Below are 27,995 nucleotides of genomic sequence, written 5' to 3'. Positions count from 1 at the left end.
GCTCATTCCCAATAAATTAATACTCTTGATAGCTTATATTCTGGGGGTGCGGTGGGGCAGGGGGGCCCTGACCCTGGTCCCCTGTCCCTTGTGCTGCGCCTGAGCGGCTGACCGGGCGTCCCGATGGGCAGTTCTGTGCTGGGCCCGGGCCTGTGCGCTGCCCCATCCCTGGTCCCGGGGCGCCCTCCCCTTCCGCACAGGCAGGAGGCCCAGCAGGTATTGCACGGGGAGCAGCAGGTGGGGAGGACGCGCGGGCGCGGGCGCGGGGTCTGCCCAGAGCCCTTGGAGCCCCCGGCCAGGCGGTCCCCGGTGGGCGCCCCGGCCCGACCCCAGGGGCCGGAGTTGTGCTTGTGCGGGGCCCTGCCCGGCCGCTCGCGCCGCGCCCAGACGCGCCCATCCTGAGGTATAGGTCAGTGTGCGGGGAGGGCCCGGGCGGCGCAGGCGGGCCCGGCGAGGCGGCGCTCACTCCAGCATGGCGTCCAGCTGGTCGGCCAGGTCGTCGAACATGCTGCCGATGTCGTCCAGGATGCTGCCCGTGCTCTTTTCCGCCGCCGAGTCGCTGCGGGGCGCGCGGCGCGGGGCGTGAGCGGGCGGGGTGGGCCTGGCCACGCCCACTTCGGTCAGGACACGCCCACAGCCCGCATCTCCGTCGGGCTCCGCCTACCGCACGATGACCTCGACCGAGCCCCGCTGACGCCGCGCCTGTCCCTACTGAGCCCCGCTCACACCACGCCCATCTCTACCAAGCCCCGCCCACCTGCTGAGCCCCCCCCTCCGCCCGCCAGGCCACGCCCCGCACCTACCGCGGGCCCTGCGCGTCCTCCTGCCGGATTTTCTCCTCCACAGCCTGGAGCGCCGCGGCCAAGCATGCGCTCGTCTCCTCCAGCTTCTGCCGGGCGCTGTCCCCGGGCGAGGCGCCTTCGGTTGGGGCGGGGGGCGCGGCGGCGGCAGCGGCGGCGGCGCGCGGGGGCTTGGCGGGCACGTGCAGCGCGGGCGCGCCAGGGGACGGGGGCTTGACAGGGCTGGTGCCCAGCGAGGGCGGCGTACCGGGCGGCTTGGCGAGGGCGGCGGGCGGCTGGCGCGCGGGCGAGGGTGCTGGCGAAGGGCCAGCGCTGCCCGAAGGCAGCCCCGCGGCCACCTTGGCGGGCTTGGGCGCCGTGGGCGGCGGCGGCGGCTTGGGAGACACGGGCGGCGGTGTGCCGTGGGCGCGCTTCACCTCTGCGGGAAGGACCACGCTGGCACCAAGCGGACACGAACCCCGCCGCCGGGCCCCCTGCCCCGGCCTCCCGCGGCCTACTCGCGCCGCTGCCTCCCCAGCGGACCAGGAAGGACCTTGCTCACCTTGCCCTGGATGCATGAGAGGGTCTGGGGACACGTTCCCACCCCACCTGGGCTTCCATCAAACCCAAGAAAAGGAAAACCCCGCAGACCACCGAGTAGAGAGGTGGAGCAGAGTCCTGCCGCCCCCTCACCCCACCCTGGCTGGCCCCATGCGCCTACCTGGGCTGCCAGGGCCTGGCAGCGGCACCTTCTTGGAGGTGGGTGTGGGCGAGCCCTGGATCTTGGGCATGGGCTGCGTCAGGACTGGCTTGGGAGAGACAGGGGGCTTGGCCGGCTTCCGGGCTTCGCCCTCGGGCGGGGGTAGTGGGGGTAGGTGCGCCAGGTCGGTGGGCGGGGGTTCGGCAGGCGGGGGCGGTGGGGGCAGCTCCGGAGGCCCAGCCTGCTCCGAGGCCGGTCGGCGGCGCACGGTGCCAGTGCCATTCTGGTACACGGACAGTGGTGGTGGTGGTGGCTCAGGCCCGGCCTCCCGCTCCTTGGCCTTGGGCCGGCGCTTCACCGTGTCAGACTCGGTCAGGATGAACTTGACGTTCTCCTGCTGGTTCTGCTTGGCCCGGATGCGCCTCTTGAGTGTGGCGCTGGCCTCCACCCTGGCTAAGGGCGGGCCCTCAACACCTGCCTCGCCCTTGGAGGGACCCCGAGGCCGCTGCCGGCCAGTGCCATCCTCCACAAAGAGCCCTGGGTCTGCCGACTCCCCAGGCCCCCGGCGGGCAGTGGCCAGAAGTCCAGTGACTGGCCCGCTGAGCGTGCGGCGCCGGTTCACCACCTCCCCGCCAGGCCCGATGGCCTCTTTGTGTTTCACTGAGGCCAGCACGGTGGCCACCCGACCCGGCTCTGGGCTGGCAGGGCGGGGAGTGGGGTGGCCCTCGGGAGGCCTGCGGGAAGCCCGGCCCCCACCCCCAATGGAGGACAGCTCCAGCATGGCCGCAATGCTCTTCACACTGCCGGCACTGCCCGTGTCCACACTGCTGGCCAGGTCACTGGCCCGCCGGCACTGTGCCCGGACCCCCAGCAGGCCATCTTCAGGCTCAGCGTCCGGCACCGGCTCATCCGCCAGGTTGGCACTGGCCAGGGCCGAGCTGGAGCGCTTGGGCGGGGGCGGCGGTGGCCCCTTCTTTCGGGGCCGCACAGCGAAGGACTGGCTGCGGTTGACGTTCTTGTCGGCACCTGCAGGCGCCCTCACCGAGTGGCTGCGGCCCACGCGCCGCTGGACCGTGGCATAGGGGCCCACAGCAGTAGGCACCAGCAGCTCGTCCCGCTCCGGCTCGCTGTCAGACGCTGCGTAGCGATTCAGGCTGTGGGCTCGCTTCTTGGGCCGCCCAGGCTCTGCGTCAGCCTCGGGGGGCAGGCACAGTGTGGGCACAGCAGTCGGCACGGGTGGGGGCGCAGGCCCCGGGGCAGCTGGCCCCACCTCGCCCTCCACAGGCTGGGGCAGCACATAGGCAAAGCCGCGGTGCGTGGGTGACTGAGGCAGGGAGCGGGGTGACATGGGACGCTCTGTTGGCGGCAGCAGCTGTGGGGTAGGCTTCACCTTGGCTGTAGCTGGGGCTGGACCATGAGGTCCCCCAAGGGCCTGGGGAGAGCCTGGTCGGGTTTTGGTGGGAGTCTGCGGGGGCGTGAAGTGGCTGGTGCCTGGTGGGAGGACCTGCCGTGGCTTGCCAGGCACAGGGGGCACGCTGGCCCTCTTGACGCTGTGACCGTGGCGGCCTGGCCTGGCCTCCTTGGGCGGGGTGCCGGGAGCCGGGCCTTCATCCAGCAGGTACTCCTGGCTTCGAGACATGGGGCTGCTGGGCCCAGGGGGCCCGTCGCCCAGCAGCTCCTGTGAGCTGCTCATGTGCCGTGCCCGACCACTCAGGCTAGACTCCTGCCGTGTGGTGGCCCTCGGGGTGGGTGGCAGATGGCTGGAGGGCTTCTCAGCTGTGGTCCCCACCTCAGCTGGGCCAGTCATGGCAGCCTGCAGCTCATCACTGAGCTCGCTGTCCTGGAAGGTGGTCATTTTAGGGGACTGGCAGTCGGCCGGTGTCGGCTCAGGTGGGGGCGGAGACTCAATGGCCATCACTTCAAGTGACTGGGGCGCCTTCCGGCGCAGGGGGCCCCCCTCATACTTGGCATATTCAGCCTTCTGCAGCTCTGCCAGCTTCCTCACAGCCAGCATCAGCTTCTTCTGGTGTCCTGAGTGGGGCGCAGGGGGCAGGTCAGGTGGACCAGGAAGTGGAGGGCAGGGGCTGGGCTAGGGCAGGGCTGGGCTGGGGGCTGGGGCTGGGAGCTGAGGGCAGGGGCTGGAAGCTGGGGCTGGGGCTGGGGCCTCACCCAGCTTGGTGATGCCGATCTCCTGCAGGTCCTCCCAGGTGATATCAGTGATGAAATCGATGTTCTCATAGCCATTGTCCACCAACACCTTGTAGTACTGGGCCAGGCCGATCATGGACAGCCACACGGCCAGGTTAGCCTACAGAGCAGAGACACAGAGGGGCCACCTGGGCTGGCTGCCCGCACCCTGCCCATCTACCTGGAGCTGGAGGAGAAGGGGGCACGGGGCCAGCAGGGTACAGACAGACAGAAGGACAAACGGATAGGCCAAAGTGTTGGCACCAGAAATGTAGGCAGAGCCTCGGCTCAGGCAGCAGACACCGCATGCCACACATCGAGCACATGAGAACGCACACGGCTGACTGCGTCCATAGGACGCCCTTGTCGGGGGGCGCAGAAGAAGGCACTTTCCCACCCGGCCAGGCAGCCACAAGTACAGCACCATGGGGAGACACAAACACACCCCAGAGTCGTGGACACAGACACACGGGGCCACACCTGGTACAGGAACACGCATAGGACTTGCACGCTGCGTTCCCAGCCAAGCACAGGCACCAGCACCCCATCCCGTGTCACACTCTGACCTCTCACCCACACCAGACACAGGGCCACACACATGCCACACAGCCACAACACACACACGTGCCAACACCCACATCGGTCTGCACCGAGAAACACCCGATCACTCCCCGAGCGGCATCCAGGCGTCCACACTCCCAGCTGGAATTCACTCATGCACCTGCTCTTGGCATACTCAGCCACCCCCAGGTGGGCGGCAAGGCCTGTGGGACCCGGACCTGACCCCCAGGAGGACCCCAGAGCCACCAATTGAGTGGGGCAAGGCAGGGTGAGTGCAGACCCACACGCCAGGTGGCTCTTGACAGCCACCAATCGCCTCTCCCACTGGGAGCCCAGAACTCAGTGTGAGACCCAAAGAGTCCACTTGCGTTGGGCTAGGCCTGGGCCCACCTTCTTCAGGCCCAGAACCATCCCACTGCACAGGCACCTCCCTTTTTGTTTTGTTTTTTGAGACGGAGTCTCGCTCTGTCACCCAGGCTGGAATGCAGTGGCACGATCTTGGCTCACTGCAAGCTCCACCTCCCGGGTTTACGCCATTCTCCTGCCTCAGCCTCCCAAGTAGCTGGGACTACAGGCGCCCACCACCACGCATGGCCAAATTTTGGTATTTTTAGTAGAGACAGGGTTTCACCGTGTTAGCCAGGATGGTCGCGATCTCTTGACCTCATGATCTACCCTCCTTGGCCTCCCAAAGTGCTGGGATTACAGGCTTGACCGCCACACCCATCCGCACCTCCCTGTTAATGACCACTGGCCATGGCATGTGCAAGTATCGCCGAAAATGGGGTGTCAGCTATTGGTGAGGGCCACACGTGCGGTAGAGCGCGTGTGCACGCACGAAGTTGGTGGGCGCCTGCAGGGTATTCCATGCACGCCTGCTGTGCAGGGGCTGGCACGTGCCTGGGTGCGTGTGAGCATAGCCCCTGCAGTCTGCATGTGAGTGGCAGTGCTTGGAGGCCTGGTGGCTGGGGGTCTCTGTGGGGCAGCTCGCATGTGCAGGGAGTCCTGGTGAGAGCATGGACGTGGGGAGGGGACTCTCCTGGCTTCAGGCTCCCTCAGCTCCGATGGCCCCTGGACAGCATCACCTTGCCTCTGCCCCAGTGACAGAACAGGGGCTGACTGGGAGGCTCCCTGCTAGCAGGACATCCTTCACTCTCCTCTCCCTCAAGACCCTGAGGGTGGGTGGGGGCTGTGGCCAGGGAGGCAGGCTCTCTGTCTGTCTGTCTGCCCGTCCTGGGCCCAGCCCCTGGGGTGCAGGTGGCCTTACGGGTTTGTGCTCAGGCAGCCAGTCGGGGATGCTTAGGCCGCTGATCTCTGCCGCGATCTTCTTCCGGTGGCCCGGCTTGGTGACACCAATGGCCGTGAGGTCCTAGGCAGAGGGGAGGCTTGTCAGCTGGGGGCTGGGCCCGTCTGTGGGACGCAGCTGGCACCGGTGGCATGTGGAAAGCTCACCTCGGGGGTCATGCGGCTGATGGTGGGCAGGTCGTAGCCAGCGCTGATGAAGTTGGGGGCGTAGAGCTGCAGCTGGAACGCGGTGAGCCATTGGCTCACGGCCTCGGCGCTCTGGAAGACACAAGGCACCCACTGCAGGCTCGCCTGCCTGGCTGTGCCCTGCCACCACAGCGCCTCCTTCTCCGCTTGGCCGGCCAGCCGCGAGCTGCTGTGTCCGCTGTCCGCTGCTCCATCTGCAGCAGGCCCCGGTGAGCCTGGCCCGTGAATGATCCTCAGTCCACAGTCCCTGAGGCGCCTCCTGGAGCATCCTCCACCCTTCTGCCTTCTGGGATCTCCACTGGGGGGGCGGGGGGGCTGCTGCTGTCCGCCACATGCCTCCCTGACTGTCCCCTGCTCTTGCACCAGGGACGCCCTGCGCCATCCTGGGGAGGCAGGTGGTGTGGCCCCTTGGGAGGGGGCTCCGGGAAAGGGGCCTCAGTCTGGACCAGAAGGTAGGCTCTGTGCCCACAGGCAGGGGCACCTTGCCTACTCCACTGTGCAGGACTCAGACAGCAGCTTACGCCTCCCCAGCACGCAGGTGCACTCACACACCACACGCCGCGCCCATGCACGCACTGCACCGTCTCGTACCCAGCCCCTTCTACCTGTACACAGACACGCGTGTCCGGCTCACAGTCACACCATCACACACACACCCTGCACACACACATGCACACATGGAGGCACAGGTTGGCCCACACGCACAGCCTGTACAACGACGACACCCATACACGCAGGCGGACACACACAACACACACAGACTGACAGACAGAGGAGAGGATCTGGCCTGGCAATGCCCCGATCCCACCGCAGCCAGGCCAGGCAGGCTGTGTAGGCACCTGTCAGCCCATCGGCCTTACAGCCTCTCCCCGGAGCCCACACTGGGAGCACCCCCAAGCCCTGTACCTTGCCCTCCGATGCTGGCTCCAGCTTCTTGGGCGGCTGCTCCCCATAGATCTGCCCTGCATGGGCCATTGGAGGCTGGGACCGGGCCGCACCTGAGGACGAGAGTGGGTGGGGGACAAGAGCTGTTGGGCTGCTTTCCTCTGTCGGGCTGTGCGGCAGCATCCTTGCTCTTACCTGCAGAGCCTTCTGGAGGATTGGCGGGGCTGTCCCCTGGGCTGGACTCGGAGACGGACTTCTGGGAAAGCACCGTTGCCAGGAGCTGCAACCCAGAAACACCGGCTTATCGCCTGCTCCCAGCCCTGGCCAACCTAGCCCCGACCACCACCCCACCTACCTTGATACCCTCAGAGCCCGCGTGTAGGGTGTGGCCCCCGCTGCCCCGGCTGCCAGCCACGCCGCTAATGCTGCCGCTTCGGTCCCCACCTGCCAGCGTGAGAGAGCAAGATGAGGCCAGTGCTGGCCCCTGCCTGGCCCCACAGTGGTGCCTTGTGGAAGTCCTGCCACCTCTGCCCTTCAGGGACCCGGCTTACCTGCAAAAGGCTTCCTCAGCACCCAGATCTCCTCTGGGGGTGCAGAAGGTCCCGATGAGCTGCTTCCCTGTGGCAGGCTTGGGTCAGTGCCTGCTCGGGAACCTGTAGGTCGAGCACAGCCTCCTGAGACCTGGGCCAGCGAGGGCGGGTGCTGACACAGGGGAGGCGGGGCAGAGGCCGGGCAGCCACAGCAGGGGGGTCCTCTCTGCCTGCTGTTGTCTCCAGGGAGCTGAGAGCCCCGAGGAACACCCCTCCCCCGCCAGACGTTTAGAGCAGGAGAGAGGCAGAGGCAGCCAAGCCTAGGCATCCTGCTGGTGGCCCTGGGGTCCTGGGGGCAGGGGGCCAGAGACTGCTGGGTGGCGTGAACGTCTCTGTACTGGGGAGTGGGGGGAAGGCAAGAAGAACCCCACAAGCTGGAGCCAAGGCTCCCACTCAGGAGCTAGATGGCCGTGACCGGGCGCTGGCCCTGCTTGTGCATCTCCATGTCCTCCATCAGGAGTAAACGGGCCCCTGGTCCCTCAGAGCCGCCACGTGGGGCTTCACAGCCTGGGTCCCTGGCCTAGTCCCTCTCCTCAGCCTCCTGTTCCTCAGATGTGCCCAGCTCTTGCCTGCCTCAGCGCCTTTGTTTTTTCCCTTTTTTCTTCACCAAGAGCAGACACTTGAGTGCCTTTGTTGTTATCATTATTATTTTGAGACAGAGTCTCGCGCTGTCCCTCAGGCTGGTGCAATCTTGGCTCACTGTAGCCTCCACTTCCCAGGCTCAAGCAACCCTCCCACCTCAGCCTCCCAAGTCGCTGGGGCCATAGGCGCACACCACCATGCTTGGCTAATTTTATGTTTTGTAGAGATGGAATCTCACTATGTTGTCCAGGCTGATCTCGAACTCCCGGGCTCAAACAGTCCTCTCGCCTTGGCCTCCCAAAGTGCTGGGATGACAAGCCTGAGCCACCACGCCTGGCCCCGCCCCCTTTTAATGCACAGCTCCTGCCACCTGGAACCCACCAGCCTCTCAGGGCATTCTCTGGCCTCCTCTGACTGCCTCATCTCAAGCAGGCCCTCCCTGTGCTCCGGGTCACTGGTAAGTACATGTCCTTTCATGTTTACTTCACTGTCCCCTGCCCCCTCCTGCCCCAGGGCGAGCTCCTTGGGAGTTGGGTCCCCATCTGTCCTGGTGGCCAGTTCAGAACCAGACGTGGTGGCACACAGTGCTTGGTGGAATGCACAAAGGAACAGGTTAGGAACGGATGAGGAGACGGCTGCTGGGGCACCCTGATGCTCCCCACTCAACCCCACGCCAGCACCCAGAAAACCAGCCCTGCTGGGCCCTCACACGCTTAGCATGCTCGCTGCTTCCAGCCCCCAAGCCCAAGGTGCGCGGCTCCTGCCTGTCCCCCAGGGTGGGGTGGAACTTGCCTGCTCGCTTGACGATGGCCTCGCCCAAGGAGGACGGGAAGTAACCCACCCGGTCATTACCCGTCCGGTTGTCATGGATACAGCCCTTCCACCGGCCATCCGGATGCTGCTCGAGGACCTGGCCAGTAAGGTGGGGGGCGCTCAGGGAGATGCCCCATTTCGCAGTCTCCTGCCCAGTGCCCCCCAGTTGCGGCAGGACGGCGGTGTTCTGGGGTGCACACGCCCAGATGCTGCCCCCTCCCTGCCGAGACAGCCCCTGAGGCCATGCTTACTGTGATGATGTCCCCCGCCTTCACATTGAGGCTGGTCAGGTCGTAATTGTTGCAATAATCCTTGGTCGCCCGGACCTGCAGGGCCGCTGAGGCCTCTGGGGATACAGGAGGGGGCCCCCCAAGTCCTGCGGGCTGATCTGGCCCAGCCCCAGCCCTAGCCACTGCCCCTCTGCCCTGCCTGGGCCCACCTCGCAACAGCTGCTTGATCTCCCTGCTGGCCTGGGACGTGGTGAACTGGTGCACGATGTCCAGGGCTGTCTGGCTGTAGGTGTTCCTCACGTGGGCATTGATCCCGCTCTGCACATGTGAGAGGTGAGGCCCTGTCAGGAGCCCCTACAGCCCACTGGGCCCAGCACCCCTGGCCCCCACACTCACATCCAGCAGCAGCCGCACCACCTCTGTCTTCCCGCAGAGCGCAGCCTCATGCAGGGCCGTGCCGGACTTGGTCTGGCGGTTAATGTCGATGCCGGCTTGGAGGAGGAGCCTGGTGGGAAGGCAAGGTGGACAAGGCGGGGCCTTCCAGCAGGAGGCCGGCCCCAGCACCCCCAAGCCAGGCCTCCATTTCCAGGTACCCCAGCAGTCTGGTTGGGGGCTGAGGACCGTCTAGCCCTGCCCCGTGTCTCTGACATTCACTGAGTGCTGAGCGCTTTTCCTTGTACTGTTTTTTTTTTTTTTTTGAGATGGAGTTTCACCCTTGTTGACCAGGCTGGAATGCCATGGTGCGATCTCGGTTCACTGCAACCTCCACCTCCTGGGTTCAAGCGATTCTCCTGCCTCAGCCTCTGGAGTAGCTGGGATTACAGGCACCTGCCACCACGCCCAGCTAATTTTGTATTTTTAGTAGAGATGGGTTTTCCACCATTTTGGCCAAGTTGGACACAAACTTCTGACCTCAGGTGATTCACCCGCCTCGGCCTCCCAAAGTGCTGGGATTACAGGCGTGAGCCACTGAGTCCGGTCTGCTTTTTCTAAGACAGGGTCTCACTCTGTCACCCAGGCTAGAGTACAGTGGTACAGTCATGGCTTACTGCAGCCTCAAACTCCTGGCCTCAAGCAATCCTCCTGCCTCAGCCTCCAGAGTAGCTGGGATTACAGACATGCATGCTCATTTCCAGCTTTTTTGTTTGTTTGTTTTTGCCTTTATTTTTTGTAAAAACCAGGTCTTGCTGTGTTGCCCAGGCTGGTCTCAAACTCCTGGGCTCCTGTGTCAGCCTCCCAAAATGCTGGGATTGCAGCATTTTGAACCACCGCACTCAGCCACTTTTAAAAAAAAAGTAGAGATGGGGTCTCTCTCTGTCACCCAGGCTGGAATGCGATGGCACCATCCTGGCTCACTGTAGCCTCGACCTCCCAGGCTCAGGCAATCCTCCCACCTCAGCCTCTCAAGCAGCCGGGACCACAGGTGTGCATCACCACACCCAGGCTGCAGTGCAATGCACTGCATTTTTTGAGACAGGGTCTTGCTCTGTCACCCAGGCTGGAGTGCAATGGCACAGTCACCACTCACTGCAGCCTCAGCCTCATGGGCTCAAGTGATTCTCCTGCCTCAGCTTCCCAGTAGCTGGGTCTACAGGTGTGTGCCAACACATCCGGCTAATTTTTTTTTTTTTTTTTTTTTTTTTGTGAACTCCCAACCTCAAGCCATCCTCCCTCCTTGGCCTCCCAAAGTGCTGGGATCACAGGTGTCAGCCGCCGCGCCCAGCCCACAGTGAGCGCTGCTGAAGGGCCCTCCCTGTGCTAAGACTTCCCAGCTGTTATCTTATCTGATGCTAGCGTAGGCGCTGCTTTGAGCCCCACTTTTGGATGGGAAAGTGAGGCTCAGGGAAGTTCAGCACCTCCTCGAGCGCACCCAGGAGCAACGGGGCCGGGACAGAGAAGTCACAGAAGCCCCTTTCCCAGCTGCTCCAGCTCATACTGTACATGGGCCCTGGAGGCCATGCCAGAGGCCTGACCAGGGACCTGGGACCCTGCCTGCTCTTGCCCCATCCCCAAGCCAGAAGCTGGTGCCCTGAGCCCCAGGCTGCTGCTGAACCCTGGGGACCCTAAGGCTGAGGCCCTCCCTGCCACCGGCTCTACCTGATGATGTCGATGTGGCCATTCTTGGCTGCGAGGTGCAAAGGGCTGGTGCCGTTGGGGTCGGTGGCATCTCCCGGGCGGGGCTCCAGCAGCGCCGCACACATGTTGCTGCTGAGGAGCAGCTGGACCACCTTGAAGGAAGGGTCAGGGTAGGGGGGCCCTGATGTGGGGCTCCCCAGCCCCACCCCACAGAGCTCCACGGGAGACTCACCCCAACGCGGCCGAACTCGCAGGCCAGGTCCAGGGGCGTCTTCCCCGAGTTGTCCACCATGCACGGGTTAGACTGGTGCTGTAGCAGCATCTCAGACTGGGGACCAAGGGCGCAGTCAGGCCCGCACATCCTCAGGCTGCGCTGCCCTGCCTGGGCTGCCCCGCCCCTGCCCCCGCCCCTGCTCGGGCCTCACCACATCATAGTGACCGTGCTGGGCTGCCAGGTGCAGGGGGATGTGGCCCTCATCAGACGGGATGTTCACAGCCGAGCCCGCCTTCAGCACCAGCTTCATGGGCTCCTTCCGGCCCTGCCAGGCCGCATAGTGCAGCGGCCGCATGCCTGGGGGGCGGGGGGATGCTGAAAGCTGACCTTTGACCCCAAACCCAACTCTGGAGGATGGGGGCTGCTGGGACCTGACCCCTGACCCCAAGGCCAACCTTAGGGGGTGGGAGGGTGCTAGGAGCCGACCCCTGACCCCAAGCCCAACTCTGGGAGGTGAGGGGAATGCTGGGAGCTGACCCTTGACCCCCGAGGCTAACCCTGTGGGTTTGGGGGTTGCTGGGAGCTGACCCCTGACTCCAAGCCCATCCTTGGCCTCCAGGACCCTGATCCCAGGAGGACCTGCCTGAAATCAGACTAAGACTCTGGGCTGAGACCTCAGCCAAGGACCCATGCAGGCCCTGGGGAGCCCCCCCTCACTTCCCCCACCCCTGTCCCCACTGGAGGCCCCTGGGCCAGTCTTGCCTTTGTTGTCCTTGATGTCCACAGCGGCCTGGGCCTCCAGCAGCAGGCTGATCAATTCCGTGTTGCCGTTCAGGGCCGCGTGGTGCAGAGCCGAGAAGCTAGCATGGGCAGAGGACACATGGAGCAGAGGCCCCGGCGCCCCGGGCACCCTGCCCTCCCTAGGAGCCATCCTCCCTTCCAGGCGGGAACCGCCTGGCTCAGAACTCACCCATCTGGGTCCTGGAAGTTGACATTGATCTTCTTGGTGGAGCCTAGGAGCTCTGGGGATGGAAGGAGACTTGGTGAGGGGAGGCTGTGCCAGCCCCTCCAGGTGGCCTGAGGGCAGGGAGAGGGTGCCAGCCATCTCCCCGGCAGGCACAAAGCTGCTGGGCTCTCAGTCTGCAGACACTCACTCGTCCACTCGTGCACTCATGCGTTCAGCTCTGCCCCGCACCCCGCCCCAGGTGCCAGCTGCTCAGGACTTGGTGTCCCATTGCCGAGATGTGGGGGTTCACAGTACTGAGGACTCCGGCCTGGGGTCCTTGTCCCCACCTGGGGATAGGAGGCAAGGCTGTGCACCCACACCAGCACACACATGTGCATGCACACCCCTCCCTTAGGACACTGGCTGGGCACCTGCCAATGTGGGAGGGAGAGAGCCGGCCCAATCTGTCTCTCAGAAGGATCCAGATGGGGCCGGGGGTGGCCAGGGAGGCTGGAACACCCGGAAATGGGGGTATCTCTGGGGGAGGATCTGCGTCTCCACCGTGCAGCACCCCCACTGCCAGCCCTGGGCCACAGCCAGTGTGGATGAGCAGAAGTGGGAGGCGGGCGAGTGGGCTGGCACCTCTGAGCGACCTCACGCGAACGGCCGCCTCCTCCCCAGCGACTCGGAGCACCTGAGGCCAGAGGGGCCCATGCCCTGCCTTCAGGGCACCAGTGTCCTCCTGGGGCCCCCGCATCCTGGCCTCCCCCAGCTGGCTGCCAGAGGAGGGAAGACCACCGATGCCCTCCCAGTGGGCGCTAGTCCAAGCAGACTTGGGCCAAACCCCCGCCTATCTGGGCCGTGGTTACATAACCCATTTGTGGGTCAGTCACTCTGAGAGGGGAGCTGGCAGGACAGAAGCCCCTTTGTCCAGGCCCAGGACGGGGTGGGGGCGGGAGCTGAGGGCAGGGGAGTTGAGGGAGTCGAGGCACAGGGCTGGCTGCAGGGCTTATACAGTGGCCCACAGCAGCCCCCGCTGCCCCGGCCTCGGTCCCAGCCACTGGACGCAGGGTGCAGGTCCCCTGATGACCCACGAGACTGGCCAAGGGAGCCAGACAGCTGTGAATTCGAATCTCTGCTCTGCCACTCACCAGCCTGTGGCCTTGGCTGCCGGCGCCCTCCCTGAGCTGGAGCCGCGGGTGCTAATGGCCTCCCAGAGGTGTGAGAGCATTTCCAGACATAAAGCGTGCAGGGCCTGGCACAAGTCAGGACTTGGTGTGTGGCGATTACTAATATTAGCTGTACAGGAATCCCACCCCCACCTTTCTCCAGCCAGGGGTTTCTCCTGGCAAGCAAAGGCGTCTCCAGCTTCACTGGCCCCTCCCCCACTGCTCAGACACTGCTGGTGCCAGTGTCCCTTTTGGTTAGTGGCAATGCCACCCTTCCTGACCATGGCCCAGGCCAAAACCTTGGAGCCAGCCCTGGGGCCTTTCCTGTACACCTATAGCTTGCCTGTCAGCTCTGCCTCTCAGACATCCCCAGAGCACACTTGGAACCCTAGCCCTTCTCCCTGCGGCCACTGTCACCGACCTGGTCCAGGCCGGTATCTCTGGCAGGATTGGTGCCATCCCCTCCTCACTGGTGTTGCTAAGGTCCTCCCACATCCCTTGGTCCAACCTCCACACCCACCCTAGTTGGGAGTCCCTGGGAAAACATGAGTCAGGCTCTGTGCCATGGCTCATGCCTGTAACCCCAGCACTTTGGGAGGCTGAGGTAGGAGGATCACTTGTGGCCAGGAGTTCAAGACCAGCCTGGCCATCATAGCAAGACCCCATCTCTACAAAAAATAAAAAAAAATTAGCCAGGCATGGAGGCGTGTGCCTGTGGTCCCTGCTACTAGGGAGGCTGAGGCGGGAGGATCGACTGAGCCCAGGAGGTTGAAGCTACACTGAGCCGGGATCGCACCACTGCATTCCAACCTCCTGGGTAACAGAGCAAGACCCTGTCTCAAAAAAAAAAAAAAAAAAAAGAGGAGAGAGAACATGAGTCAGATCCAGCCACTCCTCTCCTGAAGACCCCCTGGCAGCACTGGTCTCACTGGGAGGGGAGGCCGACACTGGGCAGCGGCCGTGCTGGGACGGGAGGCCGACACTGGGCAGCGGCCGTGCTGGGAGGGGAGGCCGACACTGGGCAGCGGCCGTGCTGGGACGGGAGGCCGACACTGGGCAGTGGCCGTGCTGGGAGGGGAGGCTGAGATTGGACAGCGTCCGTGCGTGGGGCTCCTGTTTTGCTCTCAGTTCTCATTACTTCCACCATTACTGCTGTAGCTACACAGGCCTCCAGACGTTCCTCTAGCATATAGTCTGCCCTGCCCAGGGCCTTTCCACATGTCCTGTGTGCATGTGTGGGCTCCTCTTCCCTAGTTAACCCCACAGCCTCTCTCACGTTTTTCAGGTCCTTACCCACACAGGCTGCTCACTCAGCATGCCCTCCCCATCTGAAGTGGTGACCCTGCCCGCCCCGCAGCTGCTGTGCTTGGCTCTGCAGCCCTCATCACCACCTGCCACGTCCACCTCCTTCTGCTCTTGCTCCTACCCATCTCCATCATTCAACTACCAGCACCAAGGGGACAAGGGCCCTCATCTGTTCTGCTCACGAAAGAATCCCCAGTGGCTAAAACAGTGCCCCGCGCAGATGAGGTGCTCAGTCAGCAGCAGACTGGACCGATCTCTTCATCCCCCACACCCTGCCTGGCCACCGAGGGGACTTCATGGGCGTGTGGCCTGTGCTTGGCTCAGAAGGACCCCATGCCTGCGGATGCTCTCCTGTCACCATCTTGAAATTCTTTTTTTTTTTTTTTTTCTGTCTGGAAACAAAGTTTCATTCTTGTTGCCCAGGCTGGAGTGCAATGGTGCGATCTCGGCTCACCACAACCTCCACCTCTTGGGTTCAAGCAATTCTCCTGTCTTAGCCTCCTGAGTAGCTGGGATTACAGGCATGAACCACCACGCCCGGCTAATTTTGTATTTTTAGTAGAGACGGGGTTTCTCCATGTTGGTCAGGCTGGTCTCCAACTCCTGACCTCAGGTGATCCGCCTGCCTCAGCCTCCCAAAGTGCTGGGATTACAGGCAGAGCCACCGTGCCTGGCCTGAAATTCTTATTTTTGAGCAAGGGGCCCTGCGTTTACATTTTGCATGGGGACCTGGGAATTATGTCGTAGGGCCTGCCACCATCCCTTACCATTAGCTGAAGGGAGCGCAGGTGTCACTGTCCCGTGCATCCCTGCCAGGGCCACACTCAGGAGGTTCTCCCCCCAGAACACTGAGCCCCGCTCTTCCCAGCTCCAGGGTAGCCAGCCCTCAGCATGTCCCCAGGATTGCCCAAGCCAGGCCCTATCATCCCTCCCCCAGCTAAGGCAGCCAGAGTGGAAACCACCTTCTCACCCAGCCACACCTGCAGGGGCTGAAATCTCGGGGGGCTGGAGGTCAAAGCCCAGAAGGTGACAGCTGCTAGTGGGGGAGGATGTCTCCCTCAGGAAGGGGACCACCCCCATGTGAGAAGGAGTGTCTTAGTAAAGCCATCTCATCCCTCTCCCCACCCATGGTCTCCTCAAGGGGGAAAATGGCTGAAATTGGATGGAGGGAGCTTGAGGTCTTGGGACATGCTAACCCCAATTCCTGTGGGAGACAGTGGTTACCCAGGAAGGTCCCAGAACTGAGAAGGGCCTGGGGCTGGGGGCTGTTTCACCTGGAAATGGGTTCTCTGGATGAAGCAGGAGCGAGCATAGCTGGAGGGGACCATGGCCAGAATGAAAGCCCAGGAGCCCCCCTCCCTCTCCATGAGGTCCCTAAGCCCTGTGACTCTATGACGGTAAAGCCCTTACCCCTGACCAGCCCTCTCACTGCTATCCTGAGCCTGTCCCCAACTCTGGGATCCGGTTCATACCCCGGGCTAGAAGGGAGCTACTAGGGGGCTATTAGAAGGTGAGAGGGGGGCGGGGCGCTGGCCCTCGGTGCTCAGGGGCGTCCTCCAGGGCATTCTCAGACCTGCCTCCACGGACAGGGGGCCTCCCTGGATAGGGTCTGGGTCAGAGGGAAGAGTGGGTCCCTCCCGACCAGCAGGAGGCCAGCCCCTGCCCCGGCATCTCCCCCAGAACAGACTCCTCTTCCGCTCAAGGACAGCTGCTAAGTGTGTGCATGCGGGCACGGGAGGCTCCCTTCAGGGTGGGGTGAGTGGGGGGCTGGCTGAGCCTGGGGTGACTCTGGAGAACGCGGTGGAGGGAAGGGGCCGGGCGCCCAGAGGGGACCATGGAAGTAAAGCTCATGGGGATAGCCCTGGGCTCAGGGGGCCCTGGAGGACACTGCTGGACACCCCCCCACCTCGTGGCCCAAACTCAGCTGTACTTTACTGAATCAAAATACATCTTACTCCAAAGCAGGCCAGCGTTGCCATGACGACAGAGCTAATTCATGGAGGGATTTCTCCTCTGATTTATTACACCCGCCCCTGTGAGTCAGAGAGCAGGAGCCGGGGCCAGGGCAGGTGTCTCTCCTGCCCCAGAGGCCAGGCAAGACAGGCAGAGACCCAGGTGAGGATGGAAGCCCCCAGAATGGCCACAATAGAAGGGAGGAGGAACCTCCCCAGAGCTGAAGCCCCCACTTCCCCCGCCCCTGGACCTGGGCCGTCTAAGGCTGCGGTCGTTGCTGGCATTTACTGAGCACTTACTGAATGCCTGGGCTCCAAGCGCCCAGGCTCACTGATCTTAGGACCCGGCTGTGAGGCTGACATCCCATCCTACAGACGAGGAGACTGAGGTCCACCGAGTTGGAGCTGTCTGTGTCCAAGGTCATGCGACCACTAGGTGGAAGCCTTTACCTTGCCTTCCCTCTCAATCCCTACACCTGATCTCCAGGCTCAGCTGAAGCTACCTCTGCCCACAAGCTCTCCCTTTCTGAGCCCAGGGACCTGAAATCAGCTCGGGGGCCAGCCTGCAAGGGCACCGGTGTCCCCTTTCTCTTACTGCACAAGGTGGACAGGAGCTGGCCAGTCACGGGCCGCTGGTAAAGTGCAGGAGTGGGGGGGTCCTCCTGGGACTCTAGGTTCCCCCCACCGACCTCCCAGAAGCCAGTCCCAGTTCTTGGCATCCCCCTGGAGGAAGGGGAGGAGGACTCCCTGTCTTACAGTCTGTGGGGGTGGAGGGAGGAGGGAGGACGCCCAGACCCCACATGCCGACCTGCAGAGCCCTGTCCGTGCCTACACAGGTGCCCTGACACACTGACACGGCTATACGTGCGCAGCCGCACACGCGGCTGGTCCACACGCCCATCCATCCATCTCCCGCGGCCCCCAGGGAGGCTACGCGCTGAGCCAGGATCAGTGCTGGGATCAGGGCTCCAAGCTCCCAGCCCTTTCCTGGGGCCCCCACAGGGCAAGCTGGGGATAGCCAATGGTGGTCCCCCACTCCCTCATGGCCTCCTTTCCCAGCAGGGAAGCTGGGGACCTGGGTCGGCTGGAGCTTGGCTGAGCAGGGCCCCAAGCCCTTGCCCCCAGGCCGGCCCTGCCTGGAGTCCAGCCTGCCCTGGGCTGGGCGACCTTGGGCCTCCGCTCTCCCATAAGTAAATGGCCCCCCACCGGCCATGCCAGGGCAGCCACACCCCCAGCGTGATCCTGCCCCCCACCTTCCCTGCAAAGCGTGTTATTAAACGTGGGGCGGGGAGGGGGTCTGCCAGGGACTGTCAGCTCCCGGGTCGCCCCTCCCCGCAGGGGCCCCCTCACTGTCTGCCCGGTGCGTGTGGTGGGGGGGGCGTCCGCCTCGCCCTTTGAAGGCCCCAGCAGAGACCTCCAGCTGTCAGCCCGCAGCCTGAGAAGGGAGGGGGACAGAGGTAGGGAGGGAGGGATGCGAACGCCCGCGGCCCGGGAGGCGGGTGCCGCCAGGTGCCCGCTGGGGGGCTCAGGGTGACGGCCGGCTCTCCGGGCCGCCCCATCTCCAGTGCTGGGGACAGCGGGTGGGGGGCACGGACCGAGGGTCTAGGCGCTGCTGGCCCCGCCCCGCCCCCGGGGAACCGACAGCGTCCCCTCCCCGCCCGGCGCCGGGAGGGGTGGGGGGCTCTGCGCCGGGGAGGGGCCCCCGGGGCTCCCGCCCGCGCCCCGCGCCCCCGCCACTCACTGGCCTTCCCGGGCCGCGGCCTCTGCAGCAGCCTCTGCGCGGTCCCTACGTCCTCCGCCTTCACCGCCTGCACCAGCTCCTGCTCCTTCCCCATGGCGCGGCTGGGGCCGCAGCGACGCGGCTGCGCTCGTGCGCTCGGCGCGGCTCAGAGGCGGCGGCGGCCCCGCGGCACCGGCCGCCTCCCGCGCCGCCTCCTCGCCGCCCGCCGCCCCTTCGCCCTCCTCGGGCTCCGGCTTGGGCTCGGGCTCCCGGCGCGGAGGGGGCGGGGAGCGCGTCACGGGCGGGGGGCGGCCCGGGGGCGGGGGCGCGCGGCGGGCGCGGGGCGGGGGCGCGGCACCTGGCGCCGCCTCCCGGACGCCGGGGTCCGCTCCCGGGCCGCCGACCTCCGTCAGCCCGCGCCGGCCGCGCGCCCGGGCCCGTGGCTCCGCCCTCCCCGCGCCCGCCCCGGGACGCCCCCTCCCCACGTGCGCGCCGCGCGCTCAGGCCAGGCCTTTGCGGACGCGGGCGGCCTGGGGCGGCTAGTCGGGCTGGGGACGCAGCTGCCGGGGGTGCACTCGGAGCCCCGACGCGGCGGCGGCGCGGGGCTGAGCCCAGAGAGGCTTCCAGAGGCTGCGGGACCCGCGGGGGAGGGTTCCGAGGCAGCGGCCGGGCGGGGACCGGGCGCCGAGAGACCCGGGCGCCAGTGGCCCTGGAGCCGGCCCGCCAGGCTGTCAGGCGTTCCTGGCCCCGGGTTCCCGTGGGAGGTGTCGAGGGATTGTGAAGAGGAATCTCCCAATAATGAATTCGGTGTCAAGGAACCCGCACCCCCAACCCCCAAGCATCCTCCTGCTCCTCTCCGCAAATAATGCGGGCGCCACAGCTTCCCCCAGCCTCAGTCCGAAGCCCGACCCCAAGGTAGCCCCCACCGCCCCCACTGAGGGAGCTCAACTCCCCACTCCCGGCACCGACTGGGGGTCGCCTCCATCTCCACCCACACGGAACTGGAACCTCCCTCCGGCACCAACGTGCCCCCGGCCCAGGTCTGCCCACTCTCCAGCCTGCAGCCCAGGCAGATGGGTCCTGCTTCCTGGGTGCTGGAGGCCCTGACTTGTCACCCTCTGAGCTCCTGGCTGAAGGCTGGGGCCACCCTGTGCCTCAGACCCTCTCCCATCAGGCCTGCAGCATTCTAGAGGCAGATCAGTGGGGGTCTGAGTCCCGGCTCAGGCTCCGTTTCCCTCATCACCCAAGCGTGCAAGGCCGTTTGCAGAATTTGGAGAGGGTCGCACCCATTCTATGAGGTGTGGCCTGGCACCCCACTGCCTGTGGCCCCAGATCATTGAGCAGGTCCAGGGGGACGGAGGAGTTCAGAGAGCAGGGACAGGGAAGGTGACAGGCACCGGGGTCCCGGCATCCTTGTGGGCAGCTGGCCGTTTTCTGTTCCCTCCGTGGGGTCTCCTGTTAGGTTCAGGTAGCAGCCCTAGGTCTTCCAGCACTCCCAGGGGGGTCCACAAATGCTAGGGCCTTTCCTCTTGCCCTTTCCAACGACCAGTTGCATACCTTCTGGGTCAGGTACTGTGCTGGTCACCTCCTAGATGAGGTTGGACTCACTGTCCCCATTTTACAGATGAAGGAACTGAGGCTTAGAGAAGCCAAGGGACTCACCTGGGTTCCCAGAGTCTTGAGGTTGTGAGTCTGGGCTTTGCACCTGCACCTCTGGATGTGTCCTATTCCCCCTCTTAGTGGTTTGTGATCATGAGCTGGTCACTTTGTCATTCTTTTTTTTTCTTTGAGACAGAGTCTTGCTCTGTCATCCAGGCTGGGGGCGCAGTGACGCCATCATAGCTCATTGCAGCCTCAACATCCCAGGCTCAAGCGATTCTCCCGCCTCAGCCTCCTGAGTTGCACCCGGCTAATTTTTTTGATTTTTAGTAGAGATGAAGTCTCAGTATGTTACCTAGGCTGGTCTCGAACTCCTGGCCTCAAGCAGTCCTCTCACCTCAACCTCCCAAAGTGCTGGGATTACAGACATAAGCTACCACACCCAGCCCATTGCCTGTCTGTTTCCCTCTGTAAAATGAGGATATGCATGCTACCTCCCCTTAGGTTACGGGAGGATAAACTGTGATACTATCCACAAAGTGCTTCATGGCAGGACTTAGTAAGGGCTCAAAAAAAATGGCTGCTGTAGATATTATGGTATTCTTGGGTCTCTCTGCCTGTGCAGCAAATGTGTTTTGTGCATCTTTGTATCTACGGTACCTTGCAGTGTGAAAAGCCCATAGAAAGAACTAAAAATAAAAATAAGATGGTTACTGGCATTACTATTATTTTTCTGTTTTGGACATATTAAGGCAAACCACCCTGACCTGTGCCTAACACACAGAGGCCCACACGCCAAATGTTCAAATATTCAAACACTACAAATCATGCCAGTAACCTGTTAAGTATGTTCTATCCTCCTACCTTGACAAATACACCTTCATCATGACCTGAAAGCCCAAGTTCGAACTGAAAATTCTCGGATTCGGCCGGGCGCAGTGGCTCACGCTTGTAATCCCAGCACTTTGGGAGGCCGAGGCGGGTGGATCATGAGGTCAGGAGATCGAGATCATCCTGGATAACACGGTGAAACCCCGTCTCTACTAAATATATTTAAAAAAATAGCCGGGCGTGGTGGCGGGCACCTGTAGTCCCAGCTACTCGGGAGGCTGAGGCAGGAGAATGGCGTGAACCCGGGAGGCGGAGGTTGCAGTGAGCTGAGATCTGGCCACTGCACTCCAGCCTGGGCGACAGAGCGAGACTCCGTCTCAAAAAAAAAAAAAAAAAAAAAAAAAAAGAAGAAAAGAAAATTGTCGGATTCCTTGGGTGATTAACTGACCCCTGTTTGTAGCTACCCCACCTATTCACTGCCCAGCTCCAGCACTGTCCACACTACATAAACAGGCACCCCCTTAGTCGCTCCTCGGAGCTAGGGTGATCACCCTGCTGCGTGACACACCTTCAGGAGGACAGACTGGGCAGAGGGCTGTGCGGATCCTAGAAGTGGGCTTGGGGCTGTTTGGGCAGGGAACTCCAGGGTCCTAGGTGCTCAGAGTGTGGTCTAGAAGGGACACCTAGGCTCCAGGTGGATTCCTGCTCGGGACCTCAGAGATTCCTCACCCCATGGGGTGCAATGTGGCAGGAGGGGACCAGAGCCTTCTGCTAGGTGAGGCTAAAGCCCAGGAGGGACCAGGAACCCTTAGATCTGATACTGTAACCCGTGACCTTGGGTGAGTCCCCAGTGCTCAGCTGCCTCATCTGTGAAATGGGCCAGAAGCTCCACCTGCAGTCTAGGGCCAACGGGAAGGTCCTCATGAAAACAGACGTATGTCTGCCTGGGGTTCCCGCAGCCTGGGGACGGGGGCAGCAGGGCAGGTGGCCGCTCCGGCTGGGGGATGAGGATGCAGAGGTGTGGGACTCGGGCAGCCCTCCAGGAAGTCAGGCCTCCAAGGATGATCCTGGGAGGGGGCCGCTGAGCCAGCAGAATTGCCAAGGTTCAGCCCTGAGTGGAGCTGGCGGCGGCTTCACTGCAGCCTGGGCTGGCCTCCTTCCCAGATGTATGGCGTGTGCTGGCCAGCCCACAGCCCCTTCCTCTGCCCACTGGCTGTGTGTTTGCTTAGGGGCTCCCTGGTGGTCCTCCAAGCCCCCAAAGCCCTGGTATGGACATGAGGAATGTGCCCTCCCATGGGCTGGCTGCCGTGGCTCCTCTCATTCTTGTGATGCCACTTCCAACAGCACTGAGCTGGGGCCCGGACCATCACGGAGGATCGACCCCCATACACCACTGTCCCTGCTTCCTGCCCACAGAAATGCAGGAGCTACTCAGGCTGGGCTGGGGCCATGCCTGGTTTGTCAGCTTCCCCTAGGCTTGGGACACATGCAGATTACCAGAGCTGGCCCCTGCTCTCAGCCCCTAGGTGCCGCCCAGAGGCCCCACAGAAAAGGCAAACAGCGCAGGGTCATGAGACACGTGGGACCCCACACGCCTGGCTGAGCCTGCCTCAGCTCCACCCTGTCTCCTGCTCTCTCCTGCAGGGTCTATGCTGCTCCAGACACTGCTGGGATTCGAAGCCTCTTCCTCTCCCAGCCATCCAAGCCCAAATGCTCACCTCTACTCCCCAAAGGTGCCCCAAGCCTGGTATGGAGCCTGGTTAGTGAGCCCCTGTCTACTTCGAGAGGAAGATGAGGAGGACTATGGGGTGCAGGGGCTGCCTGGGGAGTAGTCACACCAGAAAGGGCATGAGCAGCAGCAGGTGGAGCTCAACAGGACGGGCCCGGCCTAGAGCTGAACAAAACCTGGGCTCCCCCACCTTCTAGCCCTGTGCCTGCCACATGCAATTCTGCATCTGTGAGCCTCAGTTTTCTCGTCTCCAAAATGAGAGCGATTCCTCCCTACTGGAGTCATTGTGAGGACTCCACGCATAAGGGAGGTAAAATGCTCCTACAGCCCAGCAATTCCACTCCAAATATTTACCCAAGAGATGCAAACCCGTTCTCAGACACTAGCACACATCCATTGATAGCAGCACCATTCACAACAGCCAAAAAGGAAGAGACACCCCAAATGTCCACCTATGGATGAGCAGATACATAAAACGTGCTTTAGTCATACAGTGGAATATTACTTAGCCATAGAAAAAGAATGTATTGGCTGGGCATGGTGACTCATGCCTGTAATCTCAGCACTTTGGGTGGTGAGAGCTGTAATCACTCAACTCTCAGCATAGAGGTGAGCGGATTGCTTCAGCCCAGGAGTTCAAGACCAGCCCAGGCAACAGAGTGAGACCCTGTCTCTACAAAACAAACAAAAAGTTTTCTTTTCTTTTCTTTCTGAGATGGAGTCGTGCTCTGTTGCCCAGGCTAGAGTGCAGTGGAACGATCTTGGCTTACTGCAAACTCTACCTCTGAGGTTCAAGCAATTCTCCTGCCTCAGCCTCCTGAGTAGCTGGGATTACAGGTGCCTGGCACCATGCCCGGCTAATTTTGTACTTTTAGTAGACACTGGGTTTCACCATCTTGGCCAGGCTGGTCTCAAACTCCTGACCTCGTGATCCAACCGCCTTGGCCTCCCAAAGTGCTGGGATTACAGGCATGAGCCACCACAACTGGCCAAAAAGTTTTCTTTTCTTTTCTTTTTTTTTTAGATGGAGTTTCACCCCGTTGCCAGGCTGGAGTACAATGGTTTGATCTCGGCTCACTGCAACCTCTGACTCCCAGGTTCAAGCGATTCTCCTGCCTCAGCCTCCCAAGTAGCTGGGACTACAGGCATGCGCCACCACGCTCAGCTAATGTTTATATTTTTAGTAGAGATGGGGTTTCACCATATTGGCCAGGATGGTCTCGAACTCCTGACCTCATGATCTGCCCGCCTCGGCCTCGCAAAGTGCTGGGATTACAAGCATGAGCCACTGCGCCCAGCCTACACTTAGCTAATTTTTAAAATTTTTTTGCAGAGAAGAGGTCGTCTTGCCATCTTGCCCAGGTTGGCCTCGAACTCCTAGGATCAAGTGATCATCCCACCTTGGTCCCTCAAAGTGCTGGGATTGCAGATGTGAGTTACCATGCCCAGCCAAAAGAAAATGTTATTAAAGATGCTGAGAATCAGGAATTTGGCAGGTAACGCATAGAGGGAAAAGCATCCCAGACACAGGCAAGGGCTCAAAGGGGAGAACATGGCTGGGCACTGTGGCTCACGCCTGTAATCCCAGCACTTTGGGAGGCTGAGGCGGCAGATCATGAGGTCAGGAGTTCGAGACCAGCCTGGCCAATACGGTGAAACCCCGTCTCTCCTAAAAATACAAAAAATTAGCCAGGCATGGTGGGGGGTGCCTGTAATCCCAGCTACTCAGGAGGAGTCTGAGGCAGGAGAATCGCTTGAACCCAGGAGGCAGAGATTGCACCACTGCAGTCCAGCCCTGTCAGCAGTGTGAGACTCCATCTGAAAAACAAAACAAAACAAAACAAAAAAAAGAGAACATGTCTCCTCTGGCCAGAGTACAGGATGCATGGAGTATTAGTCCATTTTCATACTGCAATAAAGAACATCTGAGACTGGATAATTTATAAAGGAAAGAGGTTTATTTGACTCACAGTTCAGCATGGCTGGGGAGGCCTCAGGAAACTTACAATCATGGCGGAAGGCGAAGGGGAAGCAAGGCACCCATTCTCCGTAAGGCGGCAGGAAGAAGTGGAGCAAAGGAGGAGGAACCCCTTATAAAACCATCAGATCTCGGCCGGGCGCGGTGGCTCAAGCCTGTAATCCCAGCACTTTGGGAGGCCGAGACGGGCGGATCACAAGGTCAGGAGATCGAGACCATCCTGGCTAACACGGCGAAACCCCGTCTCTACTAAAAACACAAAAAATTAGCCGGGCGAGGTGGCGGCGCCTGTGGTCCCAGCTACTCGGGAGGCTGAGGCAGGAGAATGGCGGGAACCCGGGAGGCGGAGCTTGCAGTGAGCTGAGATCTGGCCACTGCACTCCAGCCTGGGCGACAGAGCGAGACTCCGTCTAAAAAAAAAAAAAAATTAAAAAAAAAAAAAAAAACCATCAGATCTCTTGAGCACTCACTCACTATCATGAGAACCGCATGGGGCAGCCCGCCCTCCTGATTCAGTTACCTCCACCTGGTCCGTCCCTTGACACACGGGGATTATGTGGATTACAATTCAAGACGAGATTTGGGCGGGGACACAAAGCCTAACTATATCACATGGAGAGGAGATGGAAGCCACAGGGTGGGCCAGGGCCAGGCCCAGGAGTCTGGAGAGGGACGGGGACCCCTGACGGCTTCTAATGGGGTGATCACGTCATTCCTAGGTTTTGCTGTGGGTTTTTGTTTTGTTGTGTTTTGAGAAAAGGTCTTGCTCTGTCACCCAGGCTGGAGTGCAGTGGCGCAACCACAGCTCACTGCAGCCTCCAGTTCCTGGTCTCGAGTGAACCTTCCACCTCAGCCTCCCAAGTAGCTGGGACCACAGGCATGTACCACCATTCCTGGCTAATTTTTTTTTTTTTTTTTTTTTTTTTGAGACAGAGTCTCGCTCTGTTGCCCAGGCTGGAGTGCAGTGGCCGGATCTCAGCTCACTGCAAGCTCTGCCTCTGACCTCGTGATCCACCCGTCTCGGCCTCCCAAAGTGCTGGGATTACAGGCTTGAGCCACCACGCCTAGCCCATTCCTGGCTAATTTTTAAATTTTTTGTAGAGATGGGGTCTCACTGTATTGTCCAGGATGGACTTGAACTCCTGGGCTCAAGTGATCCTCCTGCCTCAGCCTTCCAAAGTACTGGGATTACAGGCATGAATCACTGTGCTGGGCTCAGGCTCAAGTACTGGGATTACAGGCATGAATCACTGTGCTGAGGGGTTTTTGTTTGTTTGTTTGTTTGTTCTGAGATGGAGTATGGCTCTGTTGCCCGGTCTGGAATGCAGTGGCACCATCTCGGCTCACTGTAAGCTCCGCCTCCCGGGTTCACGCCATTCTCCTGCCTCAGCCTCCCAAGTAGCTGGGACTACAGGTGCCCGCCACCATGCCTGTCTAATTTTTTGTATTTTTAGTAGAGACGGGGTTTCACCATGTTAGCCAGGATGATCTTGATCTCCTGACCTCGTGATCCGCCTGTCTTGGCCTCCCAAAGTGCTAGGATTACAGGTGTGAACCAACGCACCTAGCCCAGACTGAGGTTTTTAAAAGGCCATTCTGGCCGGGCGCGGTGGCTCACACCTGTAAACCTAGCACTTTGGGAGGCTGAGGCAGGTGGATCACTTGAGGTCGGGAGTTCAAGACCAGCCTGACCAACAGGAAGAAATCTTGTCTCTACTAAAAATACAAAATTAGCCGGGGTGGTGGCGCATGCCTGTAATCCCAGCTACTTGGAAGACTGAGGAACCCGGGAGGTGGAGGTTGCGGTGAGACGAGATCACGCCACTGCACTCCAGCCTGGGCAACAAGAGTGAAACTCCATCTCAAAAATAAATAAATAAATAAATGGCCATTCTGCACTGTGGAGGACAGTCTGGAAGGGGGCCAGAGTGGTTAGGGCAAGGAAGGAGGCTGTTATGAGGGATAGCTGGTGAGCTAGAGCCAGGGCAGGGGAAAGGACAGGAAGATATGTCACAGGTAAAATCGGTGGGCGGGGGGGGGGGGGAAGGAAGGGCAGGGCAGGGCAGGGAAGGGCAGGACAGGGCGAGGAAGGGGAGGTGTCGGATCTTGCCCAGCGGCAATACAAGGTGAGCACTGCCCACAGAAGGGGAGCTACTCAGGGATGAGTTGTCTCCGCCATGGAATGTGGTGGACCCTGCGGGGCATTCAAAGGACAGTGTCTAATAGGGAGCTGAGGCCATTACAGCTGGAGACAGAGTGGAAGGGGCCCAGCACAGGGACAGCATTGGAAGCTCCAGAGCTAGTAGTCGCCAGCCCCCCAGTATCTCGTGGGGTGCACAGAGTGAACTCTGGAGAGCCCCAGTCTTTGGAGGGAGGCAGGGAAAGAGACTAAATTCCGAGAAAGGAGCTAGGAGAAGGCAGCCTTTCAGGCATGGTGCTGTCAACCATGGCACAGATGCGTCAAGAAGTGGGAGGGGGCCGGGCACAGTGGCTCACGCCTGTAATCCCAGCACTTTGGGAGGCTGGGGGGGTGCAGATCACGAGGTCAGGAGATCAAGACCATCCACCATCCTGGCCAACATGGTGAAACCCTGTCTCTACTAAAAATACAAAAATTAACTGGGCGTGGTGACACACACCTGTAATCCGAGCTACCTGGGAGGCTGAGGCAGGAGAATTGCTTGAACCCGGAAGGCGGAGACTGTGGAAAGTCGAGATGGCACCACTGCACTCCAGGCTGGCAACAAAGCAAGACTCTGTCTCAAAAAAAAAAAAAAAAAAAAAAAAAAAAAAAAAGAAGTGGGAGGCTGGGCGCAGTGGCTCATGCCTGTAATCCCAGCACTTTGGGAGGCTGAGGTGGGCGGATCACTTGAGGTCAGGAGTTTGAGACCAGCCTTGCCAACATGGTGAAATCCCATCTCTGCTAAAAATACAAAAATCAGCCAGGTGTGGTGGCGCACGCCTATCATCCCAGGTACTCAGGAGGCTGACGCAGGAGAATCCCTTGAACCTGGGAGGTAGAGGTTTTGCAGTGAGTCAAGATTGCACCACTGCACCCCAGCCTGGGTGAGAAAGGGAGATTGCGACTCAAAAAAACAAAACAAAACAAAACAAAAAAAACGGGTGGGAGGAAGGAAGGAAAAGTATCCACTGGATTTAGCTAAGTGAGATTGTCAGTGGCCTTGAGGAATTTCCACTGGAGACCTAGAGAGCTGGGGTAAAAGGCAGATGACTGGGGTTGCAGAATGAGTGGGAGGTGAGGACGTGGTCTAATGGTGAGGACCGCTCTTTAACGAAGAGAGTCTGGGATTGTTTTATAGTGTTTAAAGGCTAAGGGGCAGGAAGGAGAGGAGGTGAAGGTATAGGAAGGAAGGCTCCTGGGAACTATGGCCTGGTCAAGGGACAAGAGGCACCCCCTCTGTGGCCAGAGGAAGGGGTGCAGTCACATCTGTAAGAGCAGTGGGAAAAAACCATGCAAGAGCCAGTCTCAAGGGTGAGGGCACCAGCGTGGAGCGCACAGAGCTGGAATGAGGGCCTGTGGTTTTGAGGGGGACCCTGGGCTCAGTGGGATGTCCCAAGGGTCAGGCTGGGGCTGGGGTACCAGATCTAGTGAGTACAACTACAGGATGCCCAGCAAAATTTTTTTAGCATAAGTATT

The 27,995-nt window shown here is 61.3% G+C and overlaps 1 protein-coding gene across 2 annotated transcripts; it reads right to left on the bottom strand.

Moving 5' to 3' along the window:
* Positions 1-33: 33 nt before the first annotated feature.
* Positions 34-18,476, bottom strand: CASKIN1 (CASK interacting protein 1). Of its 2 annotated transcripts, XM_050774170.1 has the most exons (20): positions 18,222-18,476; positions 12,079-12,130; positions 11,871-11,968; positions 11,320-11,465; positions 11,127-11,222; positions 10,916-11,046; positions 9,215-9,323; positions 9,028-9,136; positions 8,840-8,934; positions 8,568-8,685; positions 7,155-7,256; positions 6,959-7,047; positions 6,799-6,883; positions 6,625-6,716; positions 5,680-5,790; positions 5,495-5,596; positions 3,649-3,787; positions 1,501-3,510; positions 804-1,218; positions 34-559 (listed from the first exon to the last, which is right to left on the bottom strand). In XM_050774170.1, exons 1-20 carry the CDS (start codon positions 18,313-18,315, stop codon positions 463-465), a joined length of 4,290 nt encoding a protein of 1,429 aa, XP_050630127.1. In that variant the 5' UTR covers positions 18,316-18,476; the 3' UTR covers positions 34-462. The 2 variants fall into 2 exon arrangements, with proteins under 2 accessions (XP_050630127.1, XP_050630126.1); XM_050774169.1 differs by having other exon boundaries at positions 8,840-9,136; positions 18,222-18,414.
* Between the last annotated feature and the right edge of the window lie 9,519 nt (positions 18,477-27,995).

The sequence above is a fragment of the Macaca thibetana genome, chromosome 20, assembly GCF_024542745.1.
Source record: "Macaca thibetana thibetana isolate TM-01 chromosome 20, ASM2454274v1, whole genome shotgun sequence".
Lineage (NCBI taxonomy): Eukaryota > Metazoa > Chordata > Mammalia > Primates > Cercopithecidae > Macaca > Macaca thibetana.
Note: the sequence above shows the minus strand (reverse complement) of the source record. Positions and strands in the feature narration are given on the sequence as shown.

Coding starts and splice junctions, on each gene's coding strand:
- CASKIN1 (XM_050774169.1), bottom strand. CDS start 18,315: ATGGGGAAGGAGCAGGAGCTGGTGCAGGCGGTGAAGGCGGAGGACGTA. Junction 11,466..11,870: donor GGACATCAAGGACAACAAAG/GCAAGACTGGCC, acceptor CCCGCCCCCCAG/GCATGCGGCCGCTGCACTAT. Junction 11,223..11,319: donor AGCACGGTCACTATGATGTG/GTGAGGCCCGAG, acceptor CTTGGTCCCCAG/TCTGAGATGCTGCTACAGCA.